General features: G+C 39.4%; 1 protein-coding gene across 1 annotated transcript in view; it reads right to left on the bottom strand.

Moving 5' to 3' along the window:
• Positions 1 to 17,607, bottom strand: part of ZYG11B (zyg-11 family member B, cell cycle regulator) — a 50,046-nt gene extending 32,439 nt beyond the window's left edge. Inside the window, exons 1-2 of the mRNA XM_021684448.1 lie at positions 17,361 to 17,607; positions 4,902 to 5,656 (exon numbers count right to left, since the gene is read on the bottom strand). Coding sequence (XP_021540123.1) covers positions 4,902 to 5,656; positions 17,361 to 17,607 — 1,002 coding nt within the window. The remainder of the gene's footprint in view (positions 1 to 4,901; positions 5,657 to 17,360) is intronic.
• Positions 17,608 to 17,949: the final 342 nt, after the last annotated feature.

Raw genomic sequence — 17,949 nt, 5'->3', positions numbered from 1 at the left:
AGTACTATACAATGCCTTATAAAGAGTACTGGGGAGTCACAGTGTCTCTAATTCTTGCATTCCTTAGTGTGGCCTAAAAAAACAAGGCATGTAATGCCAAAAAGCCAACCTCAATTTATTAATTTTTTAAAAATATTTACTTATTTGTGTGTTTGTTTGGATTTGGGGAGGGGCACAGAGGGAGAGGGAAAGAGAAACCTAAGGAGACTCTGCACTGACTGCAGAGCCTGACATGGTGGTTAGGGTGGCGGGGTTGATCTCACAACCCTGAGATGATGACCTGAGCCAAAACCAAGAATCAGATGCTTAACTGACTGTGCCACCCAGGTGCCCCCTCAACTAATTTAAAGCATCACAATCCTAAAACAATCATTTCAGACAAGTGTTTCAACAACTTTGCTAAACTGGACAATTTTTTTTTTTTAAGATTTTATTTATTTATTTGACAGAGAGAGAGAGAGAGCACAAGCAGGGGAGTGGCAGGCAGAGGCAAAGGGAGAAGCAGGCTCCCCGCAGAGCAGGGGAAGCCTGATGTGGGACTCGATCCCATGACCCTGGGATCATGACCTGAGCTGAAGGCAGTCGCTTAACCAACTAAGCCACCCAGGCGCCCTAAACTGGACAATTTTTAAAAAGGAGATGTGGCAATCTCAGCTCTCCTCCCTTAACATGACTTACTATTTTTTTTTTTTTAAAGATTTTATTTATTTATTTGAGAGAGCGAGAATGAGAGAGAGTACATGAGAGGGGGGAGAGTCAGAGAGAGAAGCAGGCTCCCTGCTGAGCAGGGAGCCCGATGCGGGACTCGATCCCGGGACTCCAGGATCATGACCTGAGCCGAAGGCAGTCACTTAACCAACTGAGCCACCCAGGCGCCCCATGACTTACTATTTTTCAGTTCTCAAATCAGTAAATAATTTAAAAAGAACATCAATTTTTGTATATAGTTGAACAAAAGGGAAAGTTCAATGATCTCTTTTCAAGTTTGTGTTTTGTTTTGATTTGAGTAATCTCTACACCTAACATGGGGTTGACCTCATACCCCAAGATCAAGAGTCCCATGCTCTCCCAACTGAGCCAGTAAGGTGCCCCCCAGTGACCTCCTTTTTTTTAATTTTTTTTAATCTTTTTTTTTTTTGATTTTATTATTTATTTATTTGAGAGAGAGAGAATGAGAGAGAGCACATGAGAGGGGTTAGGGTCAGAGGGAGAAGCAGACTCCCTGCCCAGCAGGGAGCCTGATGCGGGACTCGATCCAGGAACTCCAGGATCATGACCTGAGCCGAAGGCAGTCGCTTAACGAACTGAGCCACCCAGGCGCCCTATTTTTTTTAATTTTTAAAAAAGATTTTACTTACTTACTTACTTACTTATTTATTTATTTTTATTTGACAGAGAGAGACACAGCAAGAGAGGGAACACCAGCAGGGGGAGTGGGCGAGGGAGAAGCAGGCCTCCCGCAGGGCAGGGAGCCCGATGGGGGGCTCGATCCCAGGACCCTGGGATCACGACCCGAGCGGAAGGCAGCCACCCAACAACTGAGCCACCCAGGTGCCCTCTTTTTTTTTTTTTTTAAGATTTCATTTATTTATTTGAGAGAGAGACAGAGAGAGCACAAGCAGGAGGAGTTGCAGGCAGAGTAGGCAGAGGGAGAAGCAGGCTCCTCACTGAGAAGGGAGCCCGATGTGGGGCTCAATCCCAGGACCCCGGGATCATGACCTGAGCCGAAGACAGACGTTTAACCAGCGCCCCCAGTGATCTCTTAAAAAAAAAAAAAAAAAAATTATTTTAAAACAATGATTCTCAACTTTGGCTGGAATATTGCAATCACCTAAGGAGCTTTAGAAAATACTGATGCCTGAGTGCTACCTCCCTGGGGTTCTGATTTAATTGTTCAAGCTCCACAAGTGATTTCTTTTAATTAAAAATTTTTTGGGGCGCATGAGTGGCTCAGTCATTAAGCGTCTGCCTTACCCCAAGCAGGCTCCATGCCCAGTGGAGAGACCCACGTGAGGCTCGATCCCACAACCCGGAAATCATGACCTGAGCTGAAATTAAGAGTCAGGTGCCCCTAAAGCATGTGACTCTTGATCTTGGGGTTGTGAGTTTGAGCCCCACGTTGGGTATAGAGATTACCTAAAAATAAAATCTTTAAGAAATAATAAATAAATAAATAAATAAATAAATATTTCCCCCAGCTTTATCAAGATATAATTGACATATGTCATTGTGTAAGTTTAAGGTGTACAACATGATGATTTGATACATGTATATATTGGGAAATGATTACCATAAGGTTGGTTAACATATCCATCATTTCACATAATTACACTCCAGGTGATTTTAATTGTAGTCCAGGTTGAGAATCACTACTTCAATGTTTACAGAGGAGGAAACTAGATAATGATACCAAATAAAGTAGGTGTTTCATATGGTCAATATTTCAAAGTAATAACAGCTCCATTTGTGAAATCAAACTTGTTTCACAAAAAAGAATAAAATATAAAAAATAAAAAACAAAAAAACCCCCACAAACTTGTTTCACAGAGGCATTGTGAAATACAGATGTCCTACTAGTCTCAATTTTATAACTTAGTCTAATTCACTGGAGGGTCTGTTGGTTGTAAGAAGAAATAAGCAAAAACTGCACTGCTCTGGGATCATACCTATTATAGGATCCTTGCCTTAAGAATATTATTTAGCTTAACATACCAGGGACACATTCCTTTCATCCTTTAGGATGAAGGTCAAGCTCACCTCATCTCGGAAATTCTCCCTTAACTCCCAGCACACAGGGATTTCTTCCCCTTTTAATTTTTAGAATTCTTTACTATTAGACCAATTTGTTAGGCAGTTAAGTAACATTACAATAGTAATTTACGTTTTTATATTTCCTTCATCAACAAGCCCTGTGCTAAAAATCTGTTTTATTCTATAACAAGTTGTTAAGTAAGGTCCTCACACTTCTTGTTGCCCTGCACCTGGCTTATGTGACCTTTCCAAGTCTGGCCCTGGTGCCTACTTTTCCAGGCTCATCTCATTGCTCTGTGACTTTCTACTGCTGAGCTCTAGCCACAGTGGCCTTTCTTTCAGTTCCTTGGATGTACTGTGCTCCTTCCTACCACACATATTTTGCATATATTATTCTCTCTGCCTGGAATGTTCTCTACCAAGCTACTCACCCTTAAGATCTCCACTCATTCATCAATTCTTCAGAGAAGCCTTAAATTAAGTCAAGTCTCTCTGTTAAACACTCTCATATATAATACTGCATTATCTTCTAGATTTTAGCACAATATAGTTTAAAGCCTATATACAGGCATGTATATATGCTATACATATATATGTATGTGATATATATATTTAAATATATGTGTTTATGTATATTTAAAGCACACGCACACACATTTGGCACATGGTATTTGATTGCTTGACTCCCTCACTAAATTACAAGCTCCATGAGGGCAAAATCATGTCTGTTTGGCCCCACCATCAAATCCCCATGCCCAGCACAGTGCCCAGCACTTGATAAAATATTGAATGAATAAAAAAGAGTAACTCAAAATCATTTTCTACATTCTATTTTTTAAGGTCTAAATTTACAAATAACCTAAGAACTAAGATGTTTATAAGATATTTACAGCTAACCTTTCCTTCTCCTTTTTTGAATCTGTCATGACTACTCAAAAAAGATACCTTGCCTTTTGGGTCACAATATCCACTTCTAGGCCATCCCTGACTCTGCTCCAGGTAGGATCAAAGGATGCTTCTGCTTAATTAAGTGTAGGCAGTAGGGGGAAAAAATGGGGCTCTGGAATTAGATGTAAATCCAAATGTTGGTTCTAACTGTAAATCATATAATTTTTTTTTAAAGATTTTATTTATTTATTTGAGAGAGAGAATGAGATAGAGAGAGCATGAGAGGGGAGAGGGTCAGAGAGAGAAGCAGACTCCTCGCCGAGCAGGGAGCCCGATGCGGGACTCGATCCCGGGACTCCAGGACCATGAGCCGAGCCGAAGGCAGTCGCCCAACCAACTGAGCCACCCAGGCGCCCTAAATCATATAACTTCTGAGTCTATGTTTCTCATCTGTAAAATGAGGCAAATACCTATCAATATAAGGCTTCTAGAGGATTCACAGTGTATATTAGAAAAATATTAATTTTCCTAAACTTGTCACAATTGTATCCTTCAAGGTCTGACTCAGATACCATCTTTTCCATCAAGGCCCAAATTCTCCAGCTGGAAGAAATTTCTTCTACTCATTACACTGATCTTTGGGTTTATAGTTATTTCTGATTGTATCATCACCAAGACTAAGCTCCTTGAAGGCAGATCCTGTATCTTTTTCATCTTTGAATCCCAAGTACCAAGCAGACAAATTTAAATCATTAGGCATGAAACACCTTAAGAAAAGCAAAATTGCACCACTTCTACAGTAAAGATCTCCTTGGAGAACTTGACTTCCCAATGGATATCAATTCAACAAGGAGTATCCTTAGTTTTTTAAAGTGACCAATTAGAAACGGTATGTTACAGTGGTTCAAAATATCTAAATATTACCATCATGAAAACTATCATTTATCCAAGGCCTACTACGTGACTTGCACTTTACATATACAATTATTAATCTTTAGAAGAATTCTATTAGATAGAATATCTGTTTTATAAATAAAGAAATGGAAACCCCAAAAGTTACATCCTTATCTTGGTCTGGGTCACAAAGCAAGCAAGCTAGGATTTTAATTGGGATTCTCTGACTCTAAAGCAAGGCCTTTCCACTATACAAAGCCGTTTTTCGCAGACATGTTCCATATATTGTTAGACATTCATCTTAATGGAGCCTTATGCAGCTAAGACATCGGTCAGCCTGACAAAATAATACATTTTTAAAGTCTAACCTTCAAATGTCCTTCACCGGTGAGGAATTCAGAGTAACCTGCATCAGTGGCCAGCAAACCTACAAACTGCATGCTGGGCCGTTGTTGTATGAAGGCTTCAACAGCTTTATCTGTCACGTGCTTTCTCCCAGAAACATCTAGGGAGACAAGGTTGGGTAGGATGTCCTTTTGTTCTAGTAAGCGAAGAGCTATGTCTGATGTAAACTGTTTGTCATCTGAAATATCAAGATGATTCAGATGTTTTAGTTCCCGAACAACATCCAGTATCTGGGTAGTTGTCATTTTTAAACATTTCAAGTGGTGCATGGTTAGAGACTTGAGTCGGTCTTTGCAGGCCAGCAAAGCTGTGATGTCTGTGATTGAGGTGTTAGAAATATCCAGGCTCTCTAATCTTGGCAATGAGGCAACTTCAGCGAGGTCTTCATTGTAAAAGAGAACATTGGTAATGCTTAATGCTCGAAGGCCAGAAAGCCGGCTGAAGCACCGCTCATAAGGATCTTCGAGGGAAAGAGTTAATGAGTTCAGCACGAGGCACTGGAGATTTTGCTGGATCCATTTGTTACTGCCAAGCCCACTGATGATGTCTGTAATCGTGATGTCTGCATTCACACCTGTAGCATCAAGTTCCACTAACTTGTGATGGCAGAAAGCTTTCCGGAAAGCAACAGCAGAGATCTTGGCTTTCCGAATGCAAGCACGCTTTAAGCGCATCTGGTTGCCCCTGAAAATACCTACAGTTCCATCATTCAGTAGACCTGGAAAAAAATAAGCAGCACTTTAATTTCAAAAGATAATTAAAGAACAGCTAAAATTTCCAGCACACTTTACATCTCCAAAGCACACCCATGTAAAAATATTTCATTTAATATACATAACAATTCCATGAGGTAAGAATATTATTATTACAACTTATAGATGAGTAAACTAGGGCTGAGAAAAGTGGCTTTCCAAGATCATGGGGCTAGCGAGTGACTATGTTAGATATTGCAGATATTCACTAACATCTGGTTCTACTTGTCTTCCTGGACACGCAGACAGCTACATTTCCCAGCCCACCCTTGGAATTAGATGGGGCCATGTGCCTAGTTCTGACCAATGGCCTATAGGTTGAAGCACCTGAGAGCCAGTGCATGATTTCCTATGCTACCTTTTCCTGCTATGACAAATAAGGAGTCTTCAAGTTCTAGACAGTATAGATTTCTGAGAGTAGAGCCTCCATCAGCTTGGATCCAAGAGTGACCATGGAGCAGAACCCTCCATGGACTTGCAGCATTTGAGTGAGGTATAAACAAACTTCATGTTAAGCTACTGAATTTGGGGAATTAATTTGTTACCAATACATTACTAGTCTATCCTTCAATTTCACTATAATACATTATTACACACATATATTTAGCACATACATATCTACATTGAGATCACTGGCTAGATCTGAAATCTTATTAAAAGGATCTAGAGGTTATAGTCACTTTCTGTCAGATAAATTCAAATAAAGTGGATATAGGAACCTCTTAAAGTCCCTTAGAGATCTACCCGACTAGCAATTAATAGTGCAAGAAAGTATATGATGTTTTGGAACCACATCAATCTCAACCATATCACCATATCAATTAAATATTTCCTGTGAAAGTAACAGCCATGCCAATAAAAGACAGCCTAAGAACAGTCTAGGGTGAGTGAACAGTTAGGACCAGGTAAATAAATAGCCTGGAGTCAAGGGAAGAACTCTAAGCGGCACCTCTGGAGACTCATACTAAAGATACAGCTTGGGCTGCTAGCTAGTCACCCTTATATTAGAACTAAAGTATTTTTTTAAAGGGAACACTGCTTTCTAGTGGATTCTGCAGACTTATTCATGGTTAAAGAGTTAAAATCGGGGCGCCTGGGTGGCTCAGTTGTTAAGTGTCTGCCTTCGGCTCAGGTCATGATCCCAGGGTCCTGGGATCGAGTCCCACATCAGGCTCCCTCCTCGGCGGGAAGCCTGCTCTCCCTCTCCCACTCCTGCTGCTTGTGTTCCTGCTCTCGCTCTCTCTGTCAAATAAATAAATAAAATCTTAAAAAAAAAAAAAAGTTAAAATCAAGAAAAACCTTTACCTGTCACAGTGGACAAAAATGACTATATATTAGGAAATCCATTATTCTAGAGCTATACTGTCCAAACCAGTAGTCACTAGCCACACACAACTACTGAGCACTCGAAATGCAGATAGTCCAAACTGAGGTATGCTGTAAGTGTAAAATATACAACAGATTTTGAAGATTTAGTACAAAAAATGTAAAATATCTCATTAATAACTTTCATATTGACTACATGTTAAATGGTATTTTGGATATATTGGGTTGAATAAAATTATGAATTAGTTTCACCAGTTTCTACTTTTAAAATGTGGCCACTAGTAAATTTAAAATTATATATGTGGGGGTACCTGGGTGGCTCAGTCAGTTAAGCGTCTGCCTTCAGCTCAGGTCATGATCCCAGGGTCTTGGGATCGAGCCCTGTGTTGGGCTCCCTGCTCAGTGGGGGGCCTGCTTCTCCCTCTTCTCCTCCCCCTGCTTATGCTCTCTCTCTCCCTCTGACAAATAAATAAAATCTTAAAAAAATAATAAAATAAAATTACATACGTGCCTCACATTTGTGGCTCATGTTATATTTCTATTGGGCAATGCGGTTCTAGAGATAGTCTTAAAATTCTATTTCAGGGGAGTACATTTCATGGTAAGGTTCCAGCCACTGAACAGTTATTAAACAATTATTATATGTCAAACACTATCAAATGTGTATACAAAGGAAATTAAGACATGCCCCTATACTCAAAGAATTCAAAATTCCACGGAGTGAAAGTCTCAAACAATGTAACAAAATGAGATCTATGTTGTATCAGAGTCAAGTACAAAGTACCATGGAAACAAAGAAAAAGAAGCAACCCATCATTCCTGAAGATCTAGAAAGATTCAACAGCAGAGGTAATCTTTGAGTAAGTCCTTCAAGGATGGAGATGAAGGAAAAATTCAAGGATGGAGAAAGAAGGGTTGTATTAAAGGAAGAATAAATAGCATAAACAAAGCCTTAGCATACATATATCGAATCATGTTGTACACCTGAAACTAATATGTTATATGTCAATTTTATCTCCATTTTAAAATGCCCCCCCAAAAGGCCTCAGAGATGTAAAAGCACAACACATAGTTAGAAAATGGCAAGTAGTTCTACATTGCTTGAACGTGAGAAACAGGCAGAGCTATAAGATGTTTCCCTGATAAAGGGGAAGAACATTAGTAAAGACCTAGATATGACTGAGAACATGATGCAATCCCGGAGATTTAAGCTCGCAAGTGGGGAGAGGCAAGAAATGAGCTGGGAAGGTAAGTTAGGGCTAGATAACGCTGAAAGATAAAGGGAAGAAAAGCAGATCAGCCAGGGACCTTGGGACCCCAAAAATGATATGGTGAGGTTCCTGAGTTTTTTTCTTGCTCCATATATCCCAGACTTAAAGTTGAAGAAGTTGGTAACCCAGAAATGCTGAGAAGCGGAGACAAAAAAAAAAACAAAAAACAGGGCGCCTGGGTGGCTCAGTCGTTAAGCGTCTGCCTTCGGCTCAGGTCATGATCCCAGGATCCTGGGATCGAGCCCCGCATGGGGCTCCCTGCTCAGCGGGAAGCCTGCTTCTCCCTCTCCCACTCCCCCTGCTTGTGTTTCCTCTCTCGCTGTGTCTCTGTCAAATAAATAAATAAAATCTTTAAAAAAAAAAAAAAAACAGCTCCAAAAAAAATCATCTCATTGTAGCTAAAGAACCAGGAAAAAAGTTTAGCAAGACAGAAAACTTTTAGACAAGAACTACTTTACTTCAGCCAAATACCACAGAAAAGACAGTGGTCCCACCCTCCCCCACACCAGCAAATGCCATGAGGGGAGCCTAGACTTTTACCCTTGCTAGCTGTAACTAGTTGCTCCAATCTCCCCACAGGGAGGTGTTAGAGAAGTCTGAGTAGGGAGCCAGGATTTTCATCCATGTTGGGCAGTAAGAACCACTCTTTCCCCTATGATGGCAATGGATACCATGTGGGGAGCCTGGACTTTCACATTCATTTGGCAGTAATGAGGTGCTCCTCCCTTTTCCTACTGGGTTGGTCTCAAACAAAGCCTGATGAAGAATCAAGACTTTCACTACTGCCCAACAGTAATGAGGCCACCTCACCCCAACATGGTGTCAGTGGAGGCCAACTGGGGAGAGAAATGAGGTACTCACACCCCTCTCAGCTAGGGAGATATCAACAGAATCCTAGTGGGGAACCAGAATGCCATTCCCTGCATAACAATGATGAGAAGTCCCATATCTTGGGTGTCAACAGAAGTCAAGTGGGAACCAGAACATTTACCCCAATCTGGCAATAACAAGGCAGTGCCTCTACCTTCCCCTGCTGGAGTGGTGTCAGAGACACAAACCAAAACAGAAGTCTCCTAATATCCTAAATGTCCAGATTTCAATAAAAAATCACTCGTCATACCAAGGATGAAAAAAAGAAAATCTATAGATGTCAACACTGAGATAACAGAAAATGTTAAAATTATTTGACAGATTTTATTTATTTTTTTTGAAGATTTTATTTATTTATTTCAGAGAGAGAGAGAACAAGCAGGGGGAGCAGTAGAGGGAGAGGAAGAAGCAGGCTCCCCGCTCAGTGGGGAGCCTAATGTGGGGCTTGATCCCAGCACCCTGGGATCATGACCTGAGCCAAAGGTAGACACTTAACCGACTGAGCCACCCAGGCGTCCCTATTTGACAGATTTTAAAGAAGCCATCATAAAAATGCACGTGAGCAATTATAAACATGCTCAAAGCAATAAAAAATAGAAAGCCTCAGCAAAGAAATAGAAAATATAAAGAACCAAACGGGGCGCCTGGGTGGCTCAGTCAGTTAAGTGTCTGCCTTTGGCTCAGGTCATGATCTTTGGGTCCTGGGATTGAGCCCTGTGCCGGGCTCCCTGCTCATCGAGTCTGCTTGTCCCTTTCCCTCTGCCCCTTCCCCACCCCCACTCGTGCTCTCTCTCTCAGGTAAATAAATAAAATCTTAAAAAAAAAAAAAAAACCAACTAGAAATCTTAGAACTGAAAAAAAAATAATGGTTGGGCTCAATAACAGAATGGAAGGAACAATAGAATCAGTGAACTAAAAGATAAAACAATAGAAAATACCCAAATTTAAATAACAGGAAAGAAAAATAGACTGAAGAAAAAAAAAAAAACTGAACAGAGCTATTTGTGTCACTGAAGTCCCAGAAGAAGAGAAAGAGGGCAAGGCTGAAAAAATACTTGAAGAAATAATGGCTACCTATCAGAATGACTCAAACAGTAATAATAGCAAATGCTGGCAAGTTTGTGGAGAAACTGGATCAGTCATATATTACTGGTAGAAATATAAAATGGGACTGTGACTCTGGAAAACAGTTTGGCAATTTCTTAAAACCTAAACACGCAACTACCATACAATCCTGCAATAGCATTCCTGGGAATTTATCCCAGAGAAATGAAGACATATGTTAAAACAAAACCTTCAAATGAATGATTACAGCATTATAAGATTCATAATATATTATATTATATTCATAACAGCTAAAAACTGGAAATTCAGATGTCCTTCAGTGGATGAATGTTTATACAAACTGATATACTCTGAAACATGGGCTACTCAGCAATAAAAAAGAATGGACTGATAAACACAACAATCTGGATGAATCTCCTCAGAATTATACGGAGTTAAAAAAGCCAACTCCAAAAGGTTACATACTGAATGGTTCCATTTACATAATATTCTTGAAATGTCAAAATTACAAAAATGGTGGCCGGGGATTATGGAGAGGGAAGGGGCAGGAGAGAAGTGAAGGTGGCTATAAAAAGACAACATGAAGGATCTTTGTGGAGACAGAAATCTTGACCATACGTCAACATCCTGGTTGTACTACGGTTTTACAAGACACTATCACTGGAGAAAGAGGACCTCATCTAAATTATTTATTACAACTCCACGTGAATCAACAATTATCTAAAAATACAAAGTTTAGCGGGACACCTGCCTGACTCAGTTGGTAGAGTGTGTGACTCCTGATCATGGGGTCATGAGTTTGAGCCCCATGTTAGGCATAGAGAATACTTGAAACAAACAAACAAACAAACAAACAAATCTTTGGAGGCACCTGGCGACTCTTGATCTCAGGGTTCTAAGTTCGAGCTCCATGTTGGGTGTAGAGATTAGTTAAAACTAATATCTTGGGGTACCTGGCTGGCTCAGACAGTGGAGCATGCAGGTCTTAATCTCTGGGTCATGAGTTCAGGCCCCATGTTGGGTTTGGAGATTGCTTAAATAAATAAACTAAAAAAAAAAAAAAATCTTGGGGTACCTGGGTGGCTCAGTTAGTTAAGTGTCTGCCTTCTGCTCAGGTCATGATCCCAGGGTCCTGGGACACAGCCCTGTGTCAGGCTCCCTGCTCACTGGGGAGCCTGCTTCTCCCGCTCCTCCCCACTCTTGCTCTATCTCTGTCGTTATTTCTGTCTCCCTTTCTCAAATGGATGGATAAAATCTTAAAAAAAAAATCTTTAGAGGTGCATGGGTGGCTCATTGGTTAAGTGTCCGACTCTGATCTCAGCTCAGGTCTTGATCTCAGGGTCGTGATTTCAAGCCCCGCGTTGGGCTTCATGCTGGGCATGGAGCCTACTTTTAAAAAAAATCTTTAAAAGCAAACCAACAAATACATAAAACCAGGTTTAATTAAAAAAAAAAAGATCACTCTGAGGAAAATTGAAGGCGTGCTGACATGGAGTTAAGGTAATTCCATCTGATGACTTCAATTTTCTTGCTTAGAGTAAATGGTAGAAAGTCTGAGAAGAGCAAAGAATATCTGAAACAATTATTAGGAGCACTGAGTAGCTGATCAGGGAAATGCTCGAAAACTCCTGGGTAGTGCTGAGAGGCCCCATCTTTATATTACTGACTTGACTCTTCACCATTCAGGTCTCAGCCTAGTTACTGCCTCCCCAGAGAAGCTATCTCTGACCATGCAATCTAAAGTAGATGTCTTCTCTTTTTATTCTCTATGACAAAATTGTGTTTTTTCCCTCAGAGAACTGATCACAAGTTGTAATTCCATATATGTTTGTTTGCTCCTTAACTACGGTTAAGAAAGAAATAAGTTCCGGGCGCCTGGGTGGCTCAGATGGTTAAGTGTCTGCCTTCGGCTCAGGTCATGATCCCAGGGTCCTGGGATCGAGTCCCACATCGGGCTCCCGGCTCAGCGGGGAGCCTGCTTCTCCCTCTGACCCTCTCCCCTCTCATGCTGTTTCTCTCTCGCTTGCTCTCTAAAAAATAAATAAAATCTTTAAAAAAAAAAAAAAAGAAAGAAAGAAATAAGTTCCATTGAATTATATGATCCATGAGAGCAAGATTCCTGTGTACACTCAATACCTAACATAATGCCTGGCACACAACAGGTGTTTGATAATTTTCTTCTTCTCTGGTTCTTCCTTCCCATACATTTTACTTCTATTGGGCCTCTTCTGAACCCACTAGTAACTTTTTTCACACATACATTAAGGATCTTCTGCTAAGGACCCTTGTACAAACGAAAAATGGAAACAGATCCTGAGTTAGGACTAATGTTTTCCTGTTCACACCACAAAATATATTTACACATTTTTAAAAAGATTTTATTTATTTGACAGGGAGAGAGAGAGAGAGAGACAGCACACAAGCAAGGGAAGTGGCAGGCAGAAGGAGAGGGAGAAGCAGACTCCCTGCTGAGCAGGGAGCCCAAAGCAGGGCTGGATCCCAGAACCCTGGGATCACGATCTGAGCCAAAGGCAGACACTTAACTGACTAAATCACCCCAGTGCCCCTATTTACACATATTTTTTAATGTTAGTTTTGTCTTTTACAGATGAAACTTTAGACTCTTCAGTTAATTAAGACTCATTTTAATCTTATAGTGACTATCACAGTGCATTACAAAATTTGCTCTCAAATTTTGATATCATACACATACATGTAGTAAAACGTTACTCCTGGCCTCTCTGGGTCATTCTACATTAAGTAAATGTTTCTAGTAACTAAGTTTAAGTCTCTACATTTAAGAGTAATAAAATTAAAAGAGCAAAGAATTTTAAAAAGAGCATGAGATCTAGATATCAATCCTATGTTAAAATCCTGGTTTCAACATTTATTTGCTATTTGACACTAGACAAATTATTCCACAAGTCTAAGATTCCTTATCTGTAAAAGGAAGACTCCTTATCTGTAAAAGGTAAGATTCTTTATCTGGGGTGCCTAGGTGGCTCAGATGGTTAAGCGTCTGCCTTCGGCTCAGGGCATGATCCCAGGGTCCTGGGATGAGTTCTGCATCGGGCTCCCTGCTCAGTGCAGAGCCTGCTTCTCCCTCTCCCTCTGCCATTTCCTCTGCTTGTGCTCTCTGGCTCTATCTCTCTGTCAAATAAATGAATAAAATCTTAAAAAAAAAAAAAGATTCTTTATCTGTTGTGTGCCAGGCACTATGTTAGGTATTGAATAATTATATTTCCCTCACAGGGACTGCTGTGAAGATTAAATAATACATATAAAAATAATTTTGTAAACTGAAAGCACTACACAAATGTCATTACTATATCTGAAGGAAATCTTTCTAGATTATCTTCCCCTTCTTTCAAAAATAAACATACTGAAGAATCACCTATCTTTTTTTCTTTTTTTTTTTTTAAAGATTTTATTTATTTATTTGAGACAGAGAGAATGAGAGAGAGAGAGCACATGAGAGGGGGGAGGGTCAGAGGGAGAAGCAGGCTCCCTGCTGAGCAGCGAGCCCGATGCGGGACTTGATCCAGGGACTCCAGGATCATGACCTGAGCCGAAAGCAGTCGCTTAACGAACTGAGCCACCCAGGCGCCCTCACCTATCTTTTTTCCATGACCAATAATTGTACTTGCTACAATGTATTTAAGCTAAATCTTCCTTTACTGTCATACTATCCACCTGGGTTGTTAGTCTGCAGCCTGTGCCCTTCAGATTATTAATTCTTAATTTGTTATGGTTAAAGAACCAAGGTAATTAGAACCATGTACATTTAAGAATATGCTGCAGGTTATCTACACTGATGTGGGTGCTATCTAGATATATCTGTGGGAGGAGGTAAGCTTAGTATCCTCCTACGCTATCATCTTTCTCAGTACTCCCATTTAAGAATATGCTCTAAATGAGGATTCCTCAAGGGCTTTTTTTTTTTTAATTTACTAGAGAGAGAGAAAGAGAGCAAGACAGAGAGAGAGCACGAGCAGGGAGCAGAGGAAGAGGAAGAAGCAGACTCCCTGCTGAGCAGGGAGCCAGATGCGGGGCTCAATCCCAGGACCCCAAGATCATGACCTGAGCAGAAGGCAGACATTTAACCGACTGAGCTACCCAGGCATCCCAAAGGCTTCTTTCAAGGACTAAAGTACAGAAGCCTAAATGCAAGGATTTTGCCCCAAAGCATTTTTTATTTCTTTCTGGTTTAGGCTATAGACAGCTGAGGTGACCAGCAATGTGACTCCAGAGAAGTGGGGTACTGCTCGGGGAATATAAGTCCTCAGTCACCTAGAAAGTCTAGTTGACTGTTCAAGGATGCAATCCATTATGTTTCAAAAGGTATTACTCTTTTTTTTTTCCCCCAAAAGGCATTACTCTTTTCCATTTAATCCCAAAACAGAAGGCTAAACATGTCAAGGTGCATCAATTTAGATTAGGTACACAATATAACACAGAGGCATTACATTAGATGGCAAATGTCTTATTCTGATTCCTAGCTCTTAAACACACATTTCTTGGAAAACTTTTAGCACCCTGACACAGAATAAGCAATGATTATGACAACAGAATCAAAGATCCCAGTAAGTAAAACTCTTTAGCACCGGGCTTATTTTCATAAAAACTACTACCAATACCATTACTCCTTTGAATTGGGAAAATAAGAAAAAAATTTGAATGTAAGTAAGTTAAGATTTTCTAAAATCATTATGTTATTAGAAAAAATATTATAAATTCTAAGTGTTCATAGAACTTTTTTCCATTTTATTATGAAAATGTTCAAATACACAGAAAAATTGATGGAACAACTTTTTAAAATTGTGACAAGAATTGGCAGTATGTTCTTTTGCATATTGTCAGTAGTATCTACTCTTTTTTGTTTTTCAATTTTTTATATTTTCATTATTATCTATCTTAATCTACATCTGACAAATTCATAAGTTGAATTTCAAACTTGTCATGTAACATACAACACAGCCTAGAAATACTGTAAGGCTTTTTTTCACAGATTGCTTTTTTAATTTTTATTTTTACTACTGAAGTATAGTTGACATACACTGTTATATTAGCTTCAGGTAAGCATTATCTACTCTTGTCTCTTTTGCAAAGAGATTAATTCAGAACAGTTTTTGGGGAATGAGGCAGGAAATAACATTGGGGTAATACAAATGGGGACAGCAAGTTATTTCTCTGACCCTCAGTTTCCTCATCTTGAAAAGAAGAGGTAGAAAACACATTCTGATGACACTACTCTGGAGGGTAATTTTTAGTTACACTTACTTAAAAACTACTTCCATTATTTTACCCATATAAAGCATTTGCCACAGAGCTAGTATATAATAACAAGTATCTAATAAATGTTAGCTGCTATTATTAGCTATCAGTAGTTACAGTTCAAAAAGAATCTGGCAAATTAAGACTTTATTTATTTTTTAAAGATTTTATTTATTTATTTGACAGAGAGAGACATAGCGAGAGAAGGAACACAAGCAGGGGGAGTGGGAGAGGGAGAAGCAGGCTTCCTGCAGAGCAGAGAGCCCGATGCGGGGCTAGATCCCAGGACCCTGGGACCACGACCCAAGCCGAAGGCAGACGCCCAACGACTGAGCCACCCAGGCGTCCCAAATTAAGACTTTAGTTAACATTTACTTTTTTTTTTTTAACATTTCCTTTTTTGATTTACAAGATTAGTTATATGTATATATATTTAAATTGAATATGTTGGGCATAGTCATTAAATTGAGACCAGAAAGAAATGAAAGCACTGACATAATCTCTTAAATTATTGTGCAGCTTTGTAAGGGACCTTTAACTTTACCATATGTAGTACCTATTGATATTAACCCAGTTCCTTTGGCAGGCTGAATTCAAAGAGACTACAGACTTGGGCAACTTAGTGAAAACCAAGGAATTCAAACATCTTCCAAAATTATTCCAAAATGCCTCAATTATACCCTTATTTCTCCCACCCTTCCTTGGAATGCATTATCTGGATTCATACTTTATATATATATAAAGCCACAGCAAAAGTGTACAGCTTATCTGGCATCTAGGAACAGGAATATCTCTAATGTGGATGTAGGAAGATTGTGTGGCAGTGAAAACAGCACAGATTTGGAATCAGACAGACTTTCATTTGAACTAGGACTCTACCATTTACTAGCATTATGACCTTTAACAAGTTACTTCTCTGAATCAGTTTCCTTATCTGTATATGAATGGGATAATAATGGTTATTTTATAGGGTTTTTGAGAAAATTCAAGGAAAACATAAAATGCCTGGCACGTAACAATCAGTAAATGATATTATTATTGTCACATATTCATTCTATTTTATAGTTGTGGACAAATTATATTTCCTACTTGAAAGAGTTTATAAACCAGAAATTAAAAAGGCATTATGTATTTCAACTTAAAACTTAATCAGAAACAACAAAAATCCTCTACAGAATTCCACAGATAAGACTTTCCCAATTTATTTTCAAAATTTGTTTTTGAAAACAGAAGTATTAAATTAGCTATGCTTTCCCAATTCAAAGATCAAAAGCAGAAACTCGTTTTTCCATAATTGTATTTATTTTTCCCACTGCCAAATGAAGATGTAAGGTATTTTATACCAGCAAACTTCTAATATTTGATTTTTTTTTTAAAAGATTTTATTTATTTATTTGACAGAGAGATAGAGAGCACAAGTAGGCAGAGTGGCAGGCAGAGGGAGAGGGAGAAGCAGGCTCTCCGCCGAGCAGGGAGCCAGACATGGGGCTCAATCCCAGGACCCTACGATCATGACCCGAGCCAAAGGCAGCCGCTTAACCGACTGAGCCACCCAGGCGCCCCTATACCAGCAAACTTCTAAACGGATATTTTGAAAGATAAGTTATTTTTGCCATGGGAAAGGCAAAAAAAAAAGAAGAAGAAGAAAGAAAAAAAGCAATTTTCCTAAATTAGAAAAGAAAAATGCTTATTCCAAATTACATAGTAAGTATCAGAACAGGCAAAAATAAATGAATTCCTTTTCCTGGAATCAGACTCATCTGGCCTTTTCTAAGAAAATAATTAAATGGCCACAGCAGCACTTCAAAATCCAATGCCAATTAACAGCACATAATTCTTATTTCCTCTGCTTATTTTTTTTTACCATGAAAAGCCATGGTCTGAAGCAGTCGATCAGCCACTTCCTGTGGAAATACTCCAGGTTCCTGTAGACACAACGTTCCATCTTGTCTTGCTGAACAGAACTTCTCAAGGTGAGTAGTCAGGAAATTCAAGCAGATATCAAGTAAGGAATAGGGAGATGCTTCCTCCTTGGAGCCCAGGAAAAAACATAAAGGGAACACAAAAGCCAACAAGTTAGTTTCCAGAAAAGTAGAAAACAAAACATTCATTTACACATTCAACAAGTATTTTTACTCAGTGTCTACCATATGTTAGATACTGTGTTAGGCAGTGGGAATATAATAGGTAACCCATGTTCTCAAGAAGAAGAGAAACATTTAAACAAGTATTTACATAAAGTACATTACATACAATATTAGAGGTCATACTGAGTAGTATGTAAGTACAAGCAGGGTGCCCTATCAGTCAAGGATGGTCAGAGAAGACCTCAGAGGTATAGCAGATTAATCTTCCTAAATTACTACCCATGACCCTCCCCTGCTCAAACCTTCCACAGACTTCCATGGGCCTGAAGACAAAAAATAAAATTCTTAGATTGTTAGACTGATGCC

This window comes from Neomonachus schauinslandi, chromosome 4 (genome assembly GCF_002201575.2).
Source record: "Neomonachus schauinslandi chromosome 4, ASM220157v2, whole genome shotgun sequence".
NCBI lineage: Eukaryota > Metazoa > Chordata > Mammalia > Carnivora > Phocidae > Neomonachus > Neomonachus schauinslandi.
This window is presented reverse-complemented; position numbering and strand designations above follow the sequence as displayed.